General features: G+C 45.4%; 1 protein-coding gene across 2 annotated transcripts in view; it reads right to left on the reverse strand.

Moving 5' to 3' along the window:
• Positions 1 to 15512, reverse strand: part of Gnal (G protein subunit alpha L) — a 104287-nt gene that overhangs the window by 55881 nt on the left and 32894 nt on the right. For both annotated transcript variants that reach the window (XM_041639194.1, XM_041639195.1), the window contains exon 4: positions 15317 to 15436. In XM_041639194.1, the coding sequence (XP_041495128.1) occupies positions 15317 to 15436 (120 nt within the window). The remainder of the gene's footprint in view (positions 1 to 15316; positions 15437 to 15512) is intronic.

A 15512-nucleotide genomic window follows, 5' to 3' on the forward strand; every position in this document is an offset into this window, starting at 1 on the left:
GGGGTTAGGAAAATGGGAGGGAGAAATGATGTAATTATATTATAATCTCAGAAATAAAAGAAATAATAATAACAACAACAACAATAATAATAGAACCCTTGTCCAGCTAGGCATGGTGGCTCATGCCCGTACTTGAGAGATAGAGGCAGGGGACTCTTGAGTTTGAGACCAGCCTGGGCTACACAGTGAAACTCTTAAAAAATAAGAAAGAAAAGGAAAGGAAAAAGACATGAAGATTCTCCACGTTGCCACTCTGACAGCCCATCCACTTTTATGGATGGCCGGACCTTCTACACATCCACCTGGCCATTGCCCTGTTATCAGGCATTTTAGGTGTTTCTGTTTTTTTTTCCCCTTCTTTGTGAATAGTCCCTCTAAGAATGTTCTAGAACAGGTTTTCTGTGATATACATCACAATCTTTCTTTATGCAAACTTGCTCTTGAAATCTGTTACCACCCTGACCTCCCTGGACGCTGCCTCTAAGTTTTCCCAGAAGGTGGCAGAATGAGGCGCCATGGCGGTGTGGCAGCTCCTGAGAGAGACGCAGCTTCTCTTCTGCCGTGTTTAGCAGAGCAGCTCCGAGGGCTCCACTAGGTGCAGCTTACACTCCTCATGGAAGCAAAGGGGTGGAGCCTTCAGAGAACCCAGGAGGGTGCTAATGTGTACCTCATACGAAATGATGTTTTAGAAAATAATTATGCAATTAGCCAAGGAAATGTCTACAACTGTTCTAAAAACCAATATGCTATTTAATATCCTTTAAAACGCGGTACTTTCTCCACTCTCGATGAAGCTGTTTTAATAATAGATTTTTGAGGGCGTGGGTGTATGGGAGGAGAAATCAATCGCAATTAAATCTACACATCTATTATAAGATGTAGAAATCCCACATGGCCAAAGGTGTACACTGAGGCTTTCTCAACCCAAGTTTGTTCTTCTAGGCTTGGGTAACCCCAAGAACCATCCAGAGTCCTTCTGACTTACAATTTAACAACAGGGCATCCTTACCATGAATTTTTCATTTATAATCCGAGGAATGCTATATCTGCAGTTAGCACACATGCTGCACACTGAAAGGTGCACAGAAGAGGTAAAGTATGTCAGAAAAGATGAAACATACTCATCTCACACAGAAGTCTTCATCCCAAGCTGATCATTAAACATCCGCCATGACTCCTCATTTGCGGACCAACAATTTTTTTCTTACAGAATGCGTTTTAATTAGAAACACGTATTAAAAATATATCTGATAGAGTAACAGGTTACATAAAATCTTCTGTCACTCAAAATTTAGACCTGAGTGTGACTTAGTCCAGGCCTTAAAATTGATTTCTAGGAATGGAACTGCCAGCAGTTTGTGTATCGAAGCTCTCTTTGTTTGTGGTAACTTCCAACATAATTCTGGTCCCTTTCTGGTCTTGTATTTGAAGTTGGCAAAACCTAGTGCCAATCATAATTCATATTAAATTTTTTAAACCCGATCGAGCCATGGTTCAGTCATTACTCACTGTAACTCTTTAGCGTTGGTATTCACAATCTCATTTCTGGAGGGGAGACTCAAAGGCAGTCTGCAGGAGGCTGGGATTGGTCATAAATTGACTCGATTTGCCTCAGTCTTGGGCCCATCCCACCTTGGCAGGCTCCTCTAGGCTGACTATCCCACTTATGACTCAAATGTTTTACTTTAAATATCAAAGAGGTTCTCACTACAATAAATGCACATTTATTTTTTTGAAGACAAACTATGCAAGGCTCAGAATTGGCAAACTTGAAATTAAACAGAAATCTGTCCTTATTAAAAAGAAGAAGAGGAGGAGGAGGAAGAGGAGGAGGAAGAGGAGGGATGATGGAAATACCAGATATTGGAGCTGGAGAGATGGCTCAGTGGTTAAAAGTACTGGCTACTCTTCCAGAGGACCTGGGTTCAATTCCCAGCACTCACATGGCAGCTCACAACCATCTGTTAACTCTAGCTCCAGGGAATTCAACACCCTCGTATATGCATACATGTAGGCAAAACACCAACACACATAAAATAAAAATAAATAATAAATAATTTCAAAAAATACCAGCTATTGCTCTGAAGAAAGGCTGGGTGTTAGGAACAGAGCCTGGAGGCCTAGCACACGGGATGAATTCCTGTATAAGGCAGAATGGGCATGACCATGTAGAAATAGCTTTTCCTTCGGAGACTAGTTTCAAGTCCCTACAGAATTACTTTAGGTCACAACACCTAAAGGTTAAGAAACAAAAGGATGCAAATATGACTGACAGATACTTTTGTATGACAGTTGAGAAGTCTAGGACAAGCCACCAGTGATCGGATGGCAGAATCAGTGTATAAAGCCCTGAGGTGTCGCCAGAGCCGCTGATCCAAGAGCAGGGCGACAACATTATTAGAGGATCTGTTCAGGTGCATGGGAAAAACAAGCCAGGTTGTTATTTTCCATCCCCGTGTCTGTTAGCGACACGGCTGCTGCATTTTATATAGCATGATGCAAAGAAATGAGTGGAATCTGTAACTGTACCCAAGGGAAAACGGCTGACTTTCACTGTTCGGTTGAAAAATGTAAGCTCTTTGGGGAAGGGGCAATATCTTGGTTGCTGTGACAGCCTAGACCGCAGATGGTCACCAGCATGAGGCATTCGCGGAATCCACTTCACCTGTATAAATGACCCAGTAACGTCTATAGTTTTAATTTTGTTCTCATCCACTCGCGAGCTTACTGTCCTCTAGGAATGGCTCCTAGAGCTGACTTAGTGGAACAGCGAAGACTCTGGAACTGACAAACAGCAGAAACAGGGATACCAGGCAATTATACCAGGGTATTGCCACCTTTCAGGCTGCCCTGTGCTCACCTTGCCACACCGGTTCCTGACAGCCAGCCCGCGTCTGTAACACAGCCTGTCCTTCGCCTCACAGCAGGCCATCCAAAGAATCGCTCTGAGTGGCTTCAATCATCAATGCCACTATACACACGTGTGCTAGCTAGTTTTTTGCCAACTTGTCACAAGCGAGGGGCATCTGGGAAGAAGGAACCTCCATTGAGAAGATGCCCTCCACCAGACTGCTGGTAGACAAGTGTGCAGGGCGCTTCCCCAATTAATGATCGACGTGGAAGGGCCCAGCACACTGCGAGTGGTACATCCTTGCATAGGTGGTCCCTGGGCACATGGGAAAGCAAAGTGAGCGAGCCAGGGAAATCAAGTCAGCAAGCAGCATTTCCGTGTCAGTTCTTGGGCTTCCTTCAATGGTCTGTGACCTGGCAAACATCAGCCAGATAAACCCTTTCCTCCCTAAGTTGCTTTTGGTCATGGTGTTTTTACCACAGCAACAGAAACCCTAATGAAGACAAGTGATGTGTAGTTGCGGATTTTAATGCACACAGACATATTTGCAACCCAGGGGATGGATCCAAGAGCGCGAGTTTTAGGCACAGTGATAAACAGTTAGGAAGGTCATGATCTGGCACCCGAGAAAGCTGCTTCTGTGGTAATGATTGCTTGGGACCTCTCGCCTTCCATTTTCCAATATATTCTTCAAATTACAGTGCGTTTTCGTCTACTTCACAAGTGTTATTGTTAGTGGAACAGGAGGAGTTGGCTCCATTTCTTTGGAGAGTGTGATCATGTGATAGGCACACGGAGATGGCATCTCTCTATCTTGCCACCTTAAGACGAGCCTCTTTCCATCCTTCTCATTGTTGGAAGGAGGATCTGGTATGCCCAGTGCCTAATGGCACACGAGGGGCAGAGACATCTGACAGCAGAGAAGGGACACATTCCCTACTATCTTGGCATGAACAGAAGCAAATTTTCAAGTATGACCAAGGCCAAGGAAGAAGAGAACCTTGCAGACTTTCTCAGTTTTAAATCTTTAGGATAATGGTCACCTTCTGTTATACCTACCATTGTTATGCTCTGAGAGGCTTGAACTTTCTTTTCATTAACCCCATCTTTGCGGAAAATTTCTTTTTATAGAGTATAGATATCTCTTTTGAATGGTCTAATGAGAATTTAGTTGTTACCTACAAAAATATTGTGCAGGATCCACATCAAAGAAGCTGGAGAAACCATAGAGCAGCCAGGCTGCTGACTGCGGGAGACGACACGGATAAAAGACAATGAATGAACAAACTGTGTGACCCCTGTGGAGGGATGGTCTCCCCGAGCCACTGATTAAAGGTTGGGAAATGCCACATGGTGACCCTTTCAAGTGTCTTGCTTGAGTAAACTGGAACCAAAAGCCACAGCTGGTCAAGGAGGAGCCCCCTGGGCTCCACTGAGTCAAGGCTACTTGACCTGTCAGCTACAGGAAGAGAGAAGAATCAGACATGAAAGAGGGCAAGGCTAGGGGAGCCTCGCCCACCCTCACCTACACAGCTTCTGAGGCGAGATGAAGGACCACATTCACAGACTAAGAGATCACAAGAAATCAGAAACATCCACCGACCTAAACTCTGAAAATAAAAATCAAAATAAGGGAGAGTGAGGTGAGTTGGACAAACTTCCAGTTGACAGGGGTGCCACAGGGAGCCAGGGAGGCTTTATGGCAGTACGCAGGCACGTTCCGGGGTCAGATGGCCTTGGCTCAAATTCTGGGCACTCCTACCCGGCTCCATGACCTGAGGGTGGTCAACAGCTCTCTCTACACTGTTTTCTCAGGTGTGGATTGCCGTAACTCTACAAGTCAGGACAGGTCTCTGAATACAATCCTATGTGAGCACCTGCCCTCACTGTCAATATCAGACTGCGGTACCAACATCACTAAAGCACACAAAACTGGAGGAGTCAACACTGTTTTTCTTTATATTCTTATTGAAACTATATAATTTATTTCAGACTGAACTGTTTTCTGCCAAGTAGAGTAGTTTGACTATTTTTATGCCCCTCCAAGCCTTGAAAGGCCACAGAAGGTGGAGTGTCTGCTGGAACACTGCAGACAGACAATGTATTAGGGAAAACCTTGCTCTCGGGCCATCCCAAGAAGCACATGTCACACTGGGTGTGTGGTTTCTAGACACCTCTTGGTAGAGGTATCTGATGCAGGCTGCTGTCCAATCTTCAGGGCAGCCCACACTGCTTACTTTGGGGAATCTAGTGGGGATATAAGAGCTCCCCTGATTCTTTAGTGAGAGAGGGCCCACAAGCCTCCAGGAAGCAGCCAGGCTCTTTGCATGTTCCCGATAGAACACACTTGAGAGCAAAACTCCTAAATGGAATGCCCAAAGCTTAGCCTTTAGCAACATCTTGAAAGGTAAACACACACATCATCAATATTGTAATCAATGCACAGCATTAATATTGTACATTAATATTGGCTAACAGGGAGCTGATGCACACTGAATACCTGCAGTGTGCCAGGCACAGCCACATACTGTGTTGGATCCCCAAAAAGCATTTGAGAAAGCCGGGTGGTGGTGGCGCACGCCTTTAATCCCAGCACTCGGGAGGCAGAGGCAGGCAGATCTCTGGGAGTTCGAGACCAGCCTGGTCTACAAGAGCTAGTTCCAGGACAGGCTCCAAAACCACAGAGAAACCCTGTCTCGAAAAACCAAAAAAAAAAAAAAAAAAAAGCATTTGAGAGGCATTACATTTAGCATTTCCATTTTACAGATGAGGATATTGAGTTTAAGAGATGCCAGTGACCAGGCTAACAGAAATGGGATAAATTGTGATGTCTGTACTGTACTGTACTGTACTGACTGATGTTGGCTATTCCTGCTACTAAAATTACTTAGGTACAATTTTATTAGATCGACATGTACAACTATTATTAGTTTTTTTTGGGGGGGTATTATTTATTTATTTATTCATTTATTTATTCATTTATTTATTTTAAAGAGGCTCAAGAGGCAAGAGCAAGGTGTTATGGGAATGACTTCAGAGACTGGTTCCACAGGGTGCCATCTTGTCTACTGACAACCCCCAAACACACTGGAAATGGGTCAGGGTGGTTTTATACAAAGTCTCTTGGACAGACCAGAAAGTTGTAGCTGCTATAACTGTAGATAAGTGAGTATGTACTTAGCTACCAAAATGGTATTTAGGGGGCGGGGAATGAAGAAGTGGCGTGCAGGACCCGGTGAGGGGGAACCCTGGGTGGCAATGGAGAGTGAGGCTGGGCAGTCAACATGGCTTTTGGCAGGTTTCCATCTCACCTCCCCTCACAGACTGAATATAACTCTGCAGGTACGAGCTTGGGAATGAGGATGAAGGAGAGAAGCAGGAAGCAGGAATGCGGGGCAGGATTGAGGCATAAGAAGGAGAATCACTTATTCAGAGTAGCAGGACTGTCAGTGGTCCCTTCACCTGTCACTCAGGGACTTTCCAGAATCAAGGGGCATAAGGGATAATAACCAAAGACTGACACGTGACATGCTGGCAGCTTATAAGGTCAAACCACACGAAACCATCACAACATAGCTAAAATGACTTAAATATTGGCAATTTTTCTATGGTCCAATCTAATAGATTCAAATGACATCTGGATCACATAGGAAGGATGATGACAGCAAGGGACCCGAATGATAGACCAGGTGACTGTCTCTAGCCCAGACTACACCTGCAAGACCAACACAGCTGGGTGACCTCACCCAGGACACACACACTCCTGCTCTCTCACTCCTTGCTAGACTTGTGAGCAAGGAGTCTCAGGTCTAAGGCTACAGAAGGACCGCTGGAGAGGCGTGAAGAAGCTAGGTGTGGCCCACAACAAGAGGACAGAGCTGGGGCAAACCAATAGCCATGGAGGAGCTGCCAGCAGAGAAGCCCTGCGAAGCCCCGGCCTCCTAGATTTGGGTAAAGCGCACAGATAACTGTGAGCAGTGACTGGGCTAAGAGATGACTGCTACATTACAAATAGGCTCTCAATGTCAACAGGCCAATTTAAAGAATCCCTTTTAGTGGAAGCGCATGCATTCCCTGACTTTCTTGTGACACTTCCCTACCTTCTCTGGTTAGATTCCTACTGTAATACCATAATGCGTTCACATAGCAAATTCCCCGCTCAGCGAGCGTCCACGTATCCTGTTGAACAACGTGGAAATTGGCTTCAGGGAAGCCATGACGTTCTCAGACCCTCCTGCAGGGCTAGACCTCCTGTGGGATTCCTTCTGTGACTAGGGTCTGAGAAAGTTCCCCTTGAAAGTGTCCCTTAGCAGGTGTGCTGGCATATTCCTCCCCTGATTTTGTCAGTCCTGATCCTCCCCTGCTCCCGCTGAGTTTTTGTTTTGTCAGAGAGCCAGCCTTGCCTTTCCCTGGGACAGCCCCAGTGGCTGCTCCCCAGAGGCTTAGCTTCTATCATAGCCTGCTGGGATTATTCAAACTCTGCAGGTGCTGCCAGGACATTGTTTTTTTTATAGGTTCATAATCCAGACAGCACCTGGCACAAATTCCACCGTCATCTAGAAAAACGGAACAGAATGATCACCCAGAAAGCACTGGTGGTGCCCACCGAAACACATTCATCACTCACAGAAATCTAAATAGGATTCGATGCGGCCACTTATTACTTTATTTCTTTTCTGTGTCGAGGCGTGAACATACTTCACACACTCTAAGCAAGCACTCTTCCGTAGTGTATACCCCAGCAAGTAGAAGGTTTAGCTCGAGAAATAAGAAACACTGATGATAAATTTTACTGCCTTGCTTCTCCCGGGCACTTACCAATGCCAGTGAGTGCCGTTTTAGCGTCTTTGGTTGTTAATTATGTAGTTTAATGAGAATAATAAAGACACACCCTTGAGGGACATTAAAAAACATAAGAAGTTAAAAAAATACTTTGGGATGGGGGTGTAGCTCACTGGTACAGTGCCCTCTAAATACACTTAGGGCCCTGGTTCCCTCTCCAGCATTGTGTGTAGAACAACACGACATTTAGATAATGGTGAGAAGCCTGGGTGAAGAGAATAGGCTTGGGAAGGAGAGCTGAGGAGACTTCAGTATGTTCTCAAATGAAGACTCCTTCTAGTCCCTCGGGAGTGTTGGTGACACTTGGTAAAGACAAAAGCTCAAGTAACAACTGTCATTTTCTTTTCTTTTCTTTTTTTTAAATATTTATTTATTTATTATATATACAATATTCTGTCTGTGTCTATGCCTGCAGGCCAGAAGAAGGCACCAGATCTTATTACAGATGGTTGTGAGCCACCATGTGGTTGCTGGGAATTGAACTCAGGACCTTTGGAAGAGCAGGCAATGCTCTTAACCACTGAGCCATCTCTCCAGCCCCGACAACTGTCATTTTCTATGGACATGATAGCTAAAATGTTCTCTCTTAATTAGGGCCCCACACCTGGTTCTTCAGGGTGGAAACACAGTTGCTAAAACCGTGTGTGGCAGAGGAGGGCAGAAAATCAAGAGATGGTCTGGGCTCCCTTTTCAGGGACGAGTTGAACCTTTCTGAGGTGAACACTGCCGTCACTTTTTCTTAGGAAATTTTTGAGGAATAGTCATGGGACAAAGCAAGGCATCTTGGGAACATCTTTAAAACACTCTCCACATGTTCAGTGCTATTTGTGTGTGACTCAGCCTCTGTCCAGGCACATACATACATGCTATAGATATGCATGCCACTAAGGGGGTAATATATAAAATTGTGGTAAAGTTTATTCTAAAAACTTCAACTTGGCATGAGAACATTTAATGGGAGAGAAATATAAAGCAGCCAATATTCATTTATCTCTCTTTATCTCAATGTATATGCTTTATAAAATAAAATACATCTAATACAACGTGCCTGAGTGTATTTTTCACTAATAATGTTCCTTCCTTTTTCTTTTCCTTTTCTTTTTTTGAAACACAGTCTCTAGGTAGTCCTGGCTGTCTTAAATTTTTCTTTGTAGACCAGGCTGACCTTGAACTCACAGAGAATGACCTTCTCTGCCTCTGAGTGCTGGAATCAAAGGTGTGTGCCACCATGCTGGTCCCACATAGATTTATTTATTTTTTAATTCAAAAGTGATTTGAGTACACTATAGGTTTGCAATGTGGTCACTTGGGACAGAAAGGCAAAATATATTGAGAAGGAAACCTGTGGAGACCTGGACTTGCCGGATCAGGACATTGTTTCCATACAAGTCAAGACTGCCTAGCCTAGTAGCTTCATCCCTTTGATCTGGGGGAATGGTGAGCTTTGATGAGAACTCAATGTGAGTTCTACACACTGCTCAGCCTGAGTTCTATACACTGCTCAGCCTGAGTTCTATACACTTCTCTGCATAAGCCCCATGTCTACACACTTCTATGGTATGTGACTATCAATGTACTGCATACCATATGATTACTCAGTGTCAGCAAGGCCAGGCATGTTAGCACACTCCTTTAAACCCAGCACTTAGGAGGTAGAGGCAGGAGAATCTCTATGAGATCAAGGCCAACCTGGTCTAGCAAAACAAGTTCCAGGACAGCCAGGGCTGTTCTACAGCCCTGTCTCAAAAAACCCAAAAAACCAAACCAAACCAACCAAACCAAAACAAACAAAAACCAAAAACCTAAAATTCAGGTGGGCTTGACAGTTCACATCCCATCTCTCTGAGACTCTTTTTTTTTTTTTTTTTTTTTTTTTTTTAGCCCGCCTCTGTTTCTAGCAGAAGTGGGGTCCTTTCTTCACAACCCAGACTTCCTCTCTGCTCTGCTGGGAATGCTTTCCACAGGTGCCGTCTGTCACAAAGCCTTTGCTCTGAGGCCATGTCCCCACGAACAGTCACTGACCGGCTACAAAGATGGAGTCTCCACGAAGAAGCTGCTATCCAATCATGCTAGCCTCACGCTTCATTGTTTCAGATTACACATTGTATGTGTTCCTAACAAGCTGCTTCTTCACCGAGCCAAGCATTTGCAGAGGTCAAGCATCTGCAGCATGCTATGCTCTCTTGGGTGACTCTTGGTCCCAAGCACAATACAGAGCAGAGCAGAAGATGAACACTGGCTTTAGCATAGTTACTGAGCATAACCTATGCCAAATGCCACATCCCAAGCATACCTACATGCCTCAATGTAGGTATAGTGAGGAACTCAGCATGGTTGAGAATGACCTGCAAAAAATTAGGGGGTAGTATACAAACAAAATACTTTATACTACGCCAAGCAAATCTGTTTCCTAAGAAAGACTAGCCTCGCTAATTGGAGAGATTTAAAATGGGGCAAGCAATCTGTTTCCTTAGACTTTTGATCACTTGGCATTAGCTGAGCACTCGTTAGCGGCCAAAGTCATTAAGTCAGTGGGTGAATGAGGACAGCTGTGTAGCAGGCAAAGGCAGTGGTGGAAGCCTTGGTTTTTCATGATAAACGGCAGGTGAGCCAGGCTTTGGAGAAGAGATGGCAAGACCTGTTGGGGAGGAGGGTTAAGACTCAGGGGTTAAGAAGAAAGAAGGGCCAGGCCACAGCGGCACAGGCCTTTACTCCCAGCACTTGGGAGGCAGAGGTAGGTGGATCTCTGTGAGTTCAAGACCAGCCTGGTTACAGAGTGAGTTCCAGGACAGCCAGGGCTGTTACACAGAGAAACCCTGTCTTGAAACCTTCACCCCTCCCCCACAGAAAAAAGAAGGAGGAGGAAGAAGGAAAGAGGAAGGAGTAAGAGAAGAAAGCAAGGGAGCACACGGGAGCACATGGGAGGGGCAGGGACTTGTTCTGGGGCAGAGATGTCAGATGAGGCACAGAGCTCAGTTGGTGGGGTGCTTGCTTAGTGTGCATGAGCTTCTGGATATGACCCCCAGCATTCCATAATTAACATGCTGGTACCACCTATAGCCCACAAACTCAGCAGGTGGAGGTGGGAAATCAGAAATTTAAGGTCATCCTTGGCCATACATTGAATTTGAGACCAGCCTGAGCTATATGAGACTCTACCTCACATAGAACAAGTCTCTTTCCCAAAGAAAGAAATTAAGAAAAAAGGGGAAATAAAAATGTGAAAATAACGCAGTAGGGGTGGGGCCTAAGGTCTCGGGGCAGGCAGCTGATGACAGAGAGAGAGATGAAGCCAATCAGACAGAGAGTACCTAAAACACTCTCCGCATGAAATACATCTTCAGAGATGGCACAGAGGTCAGAGGTCAGAGGTCAGAGTTCCTTAGCTTGTCTCCATGGTGATACTTAGGGGTGAGTTCCCCTAGGAGTGCTGTGTTTAGGGGACACTGGTTCTTGGCATGGGACAAAAGAGACTGCTTGTGAATGTTGCCTAAGGCAGTGGGGGGATAGCTCTGGGGTCTGTTGGTTGCCTATAAATTGAAGGAAGAGTTGACAGAGAACGGGTATCTACTCAGACCACTAGGACCCCTGGGCTGCAACACAGAGTGGGGATGAGGCCCACAACCTGGGTTACAATCAGAGCACAGCCATGTCCCCTCTGTGGTGCCTGGGAGCCTTGAGGCTGTGATAAAGAGGCTTAGGGATCTGAGTAGTTTGGGCTCCCATGGGCTAGCTCACTGTTACTGGCTTGCATAGTAGGCTTTAGACTAGTTTATCACAAGCTCCCTTCCCCCACAGCACCTCCCAAAAACAGGGCCTGGGAAATTCAGCATACTGTGCTTCTGGCATCTGGTATGAAATCTTCTGTTGCACTCCTGGCTTGCGGAAGGAATAGCAGCATCACCTGGTTCAAGAGCACGGTAGCTTCATTCTCTCTTATTTATTGTTCATCAGAACCACGAATAATAGCAGTTGGTGAAAATTCCCAAACCAGATAATATTTTTTTATGGACATGTGCCAATTTTCTTTAACAGTTTGTTTCAAAAGGCTTTTGCCAGGCAGCCTTCCTTCCTTTTCCTGTCCCAAATCTACCATCTTACCTTGGTCTAAGCCTGTCCTTTGTCCTTCCTCATATTCAACCACAGTCTCTCTGAGTTTTCCATCCCCTCTCCCTATGCTCTGTGAGAGACTAGGCTCTGTCAACGACCTCCTTTCCTTGCACACTCTCTCTCTTTCTTTTCCTTCCTTCTCCCTCCTTCCCTCCCTCCCTCCCTCCCTCCCTCCCTCCCTCCATCTTTCCTTCCTTTTTTGTTTTTTTTTTTTCAAGACAGGGTTTCACTGTAGCCTTGGAGCCTGTTCTGGAACTCACTCTGTAGACCAGGCTGGCCTCGAACTCACAGAGATCTGCCTGCCTCTGCCTCCCGAGTGCTGGGATTAAAGGTGTGCGCCACCGCCGCCCGGCATTTTTTTCTTTCTTTGCTAAAGAATACAGGTCACAAGCATTGAGAAGTGATCATGGATCTTTGATTGTCAAAGGAACTTCTCTGGAAACTGACTCCACAAAATCCCCCTCCGACCTTTGTATGTGCACCATGGTGTGAACACTTCCCCGTATCTCATTCCCTCCGCCTCTCTCAATAGAATAAGATAAAGCATTTTAAAAACCTCTCTAAGCCTTTTCTGCCCTGTTGGACACTAGCTTCCTGGATTTTCTTCGAGGCGGAGTAGAATGCTTGTGGACCTCTCTGACTCTTCTTCATTTCTCCCTCTTGACTTTTCCTCCCAGCAGAGCCCATGGAAGAAGACCTAGGAGGCTCCTGCTGCCTCCATTTTTTTTTGGTCCACATCCTCTTCTCAGCATACCAGTTGCTTGTTGTCAAGGTCACTGCTGACCTTTGGGCTACAAAAGCCACGTTCCTTGAATGCCTCCTTAGGTTCACCTTCTCCACACTGCCCTGTGGTGGAGGTCTCTTTCAGTCTTGAATGGTTCTTCTCAGGCCCCCTCACCTCTGCTCTAATTTTCCTGACATCACACTGTCCTGCCATGGTATCCTAGACAACCTCTTAGCTACTAGGAGCCTGGGTATCTACATAGTGTTTCGCCAGAGTCTTCCTAATTGGCCCATCCTATCACACAATCGCTGTGCAGGAGACCCCAGCCTTCACCATCCTCACTCCAAGCCTGCAGCTCATGCCCTGTGTGCCACACCTGGGTGTCTTAACGGTGATCTCCAGTGTCCCAGGAAAACAATACTCCTTGTTCCTCTCTTTTACCAACCTCTTTCTATTTTCTGTGCACAAATCCAGGCTCAATAACCACACGCAAAGATCAGACCATATGATTCTATTTCCAAAGTATATTCCAACCCAGGACCCTTTCATTGTCCCCACGGTCAGCACGCCACACCAAATCACCCCATGATTCCGCGTCTGGATAATTTCAGCCAGCTCCAAAATGGCCATCTAACCGCAACTCCTGCCTTCTACAATCCATTCTTCACGCCTGGCCCGCATCCCGCATAAAACACAACCCCACTTAGCACCCTCCAAATTCTCGCATGCCAAAATGTAAGTAGTTTGAATGTTTCCAGGCACTATCAAATAAAGTCTATGAAGAGCGAGTGCATATTAAGAAATAGCATCTTCAGAAACAATGCTATCTATTAGTATTAAATTCTTATTTATATAAGTCTAGATTTTTTTTAATAAATGAAATACTGTCATTTTACATAAGCACAGACATGCGAAACCACAGAGTGCTAGGACAGAAAAAAAATCAACAGAGCAGCTCCTGAAAGAGTTTGCCTTCACACTGCGTGTATTTGTATTTGCTGGAATCAAATCCTCTTTTACCTAGTGGACGACTAAATGTGGCTTATGATAATGATCTTATGAAAATATATGTATATGTAGTAAATGGTTCCTCAAGTTTTGCCTTTATTAAAATACGTCAGATTTAGCTGTAAAGTCACATTCTCAGTACCCGAGACAGCACAGGAGAGATCTGGGTTTTCCGAATTTCAGATGGAAAGACTCATCCGTGAGAGCTCAGGGGCAGAGAGAAAACGACGCAGAGCTGAGCGGTCAGTCTTAACGGCGCATTCGCCAGCAACGGCATTTTAAAGGAAAATGCTGAGGCATATGTAAGGACTTTGGGAGAACATGACAGGACAGTCTACATCTGAGTCTGAATGGGAAGGCCACTCTTTGTTTGAACCAAGACTGTAATTTTACGTGCCATCCCCAAGGCAGAAAACACCACAGAGAGCATAGCAGAGGTCCTGCAGCTGGAACCAGGAGGCTTCCTGGTGTGGCAGAAGCGTCTGGCTACTTTTCACCAACCTGACCATCACCTTACCCCATTTCCAGCCACCCATAAGCAAAGACACAGTTGGAACCTATGTGCCTGTGCCAGATGCCAAATTTCTTTTACTTATGGAGCTACTCTGTTATTCTGAGCTCCTTTTCAGAAACTGTACAGATAGTTCTGGCTATACTGGGATGCTTATGCTTATCAGAAGCAAAAATCATACTAGAGGATGAAAATATCAGCTCTTTAGAAGGACATTGTTAGCCAGGCAGTGGTGGCACACGCCTTTAACCCCAGCACTAGGGAGGCAGAGGCAGGCGGATCTCAGTGAGTTAAAGGCCAGCCTGGTCTACAAAGTGAGTTCCAGGACAGTCAGGGCTATGTAGTGAGAATCTGTCTCAAAAAAAAAAAATTGTTATCCATTAACGTGATACGGAATCCACAGGATGGTATTTTATGGGGATCAGGGAAGAGAGCAGCAGGGGCACCAGGCCTTTACGCCAGGGCAGGGCAAGGCCTGTTTACACAGTGGATGCTGCACTTGGAGGAGAGGCCTGCAAACCACCTGCCAGGTGGCGAAAGCTCTTTAATATGATACTGACAGGTATACGCATGTGCATATGCATATAAACATGTACACATACTCTTTGGCTATCACTGGGACAAGCATGACTCTCCCAGAAAGCTTAGTGTACAGTTTGATTCAAATCTGCCACACCAAACCCCCAAACACCATGTTAAAGAAGTGCCAATCCAACAAGAGACAACTCGCACCGGCTGCGCTCGCTCACGCTCCAGCACAGGTAAGGCTGGCACAGGAGTGATGGGTAGCAGCTGGCAGAGAGAAGGATGTAAACCACACTGTATCTTGCTTGATACAACACACAGAATGCTGGCCCGTTACTTACAACACGTACTTTCTTGTGATCAGATGGACACGAAGCCTAAGAAAAACCTGAGTTCTGTTTCTTATCTTCTGTTATTCCCACAGAGGGAGTTATGCGCCATAAGCTTTCCTCTTGGCTCATGTAATTTATGTTTTTGTTATATGCGACAAGGCTTTAAAAACATACCAGGAAAGGCACCGCCAACGTTTCCGAGAGACAAACCATGTCCCCGATGGTCTGCCACCTAGATATCCATAAAGGCATCTCTAACAATCCCATTGTCTTTACTGTTTTTAGTAAGCACAAAAGAAGCATCTACAGGGCTAGATATATTAGAGTTTCGACGCTGCTTTCCGGTAAAGCAACCTCACTTGAAATGGGTCCACCTCTCCGTATGGAAAATGTCCGAGGAAACGTTTTCTTACCTGGGAATATTCAAAGTCGGTGATAGGGGCTATGCTCTTGATATAATCGGACCGGAACTGGTTTTCAGGGTTGGCCAGTGGAACCGGAGGTATTATAGTACTCATTGCTGAAACGATTGTCTGAAATGGGATGAAGGGGGAGAGTCAACAGAGAGATATAAAACGTAAGGGTCCCATGGAAGATGATCAGAAATAC

Source organism: Microtus oregoni, unplaced genomic scaffold, assembly GCF_018167655.1.
Source record: "Microtus oregoni isolate MIOR12 unplaced genomic scaffold, Mior012 000057F_ref0000458, whole genome shotgun sequence".
In the NCBI taxonomy this organism is placed as follows: Eukaryota; Metazoa; Chordata; class Mammalia; order Rodentia; family Cricetidae; genus Microtus; species Microtus oregoni.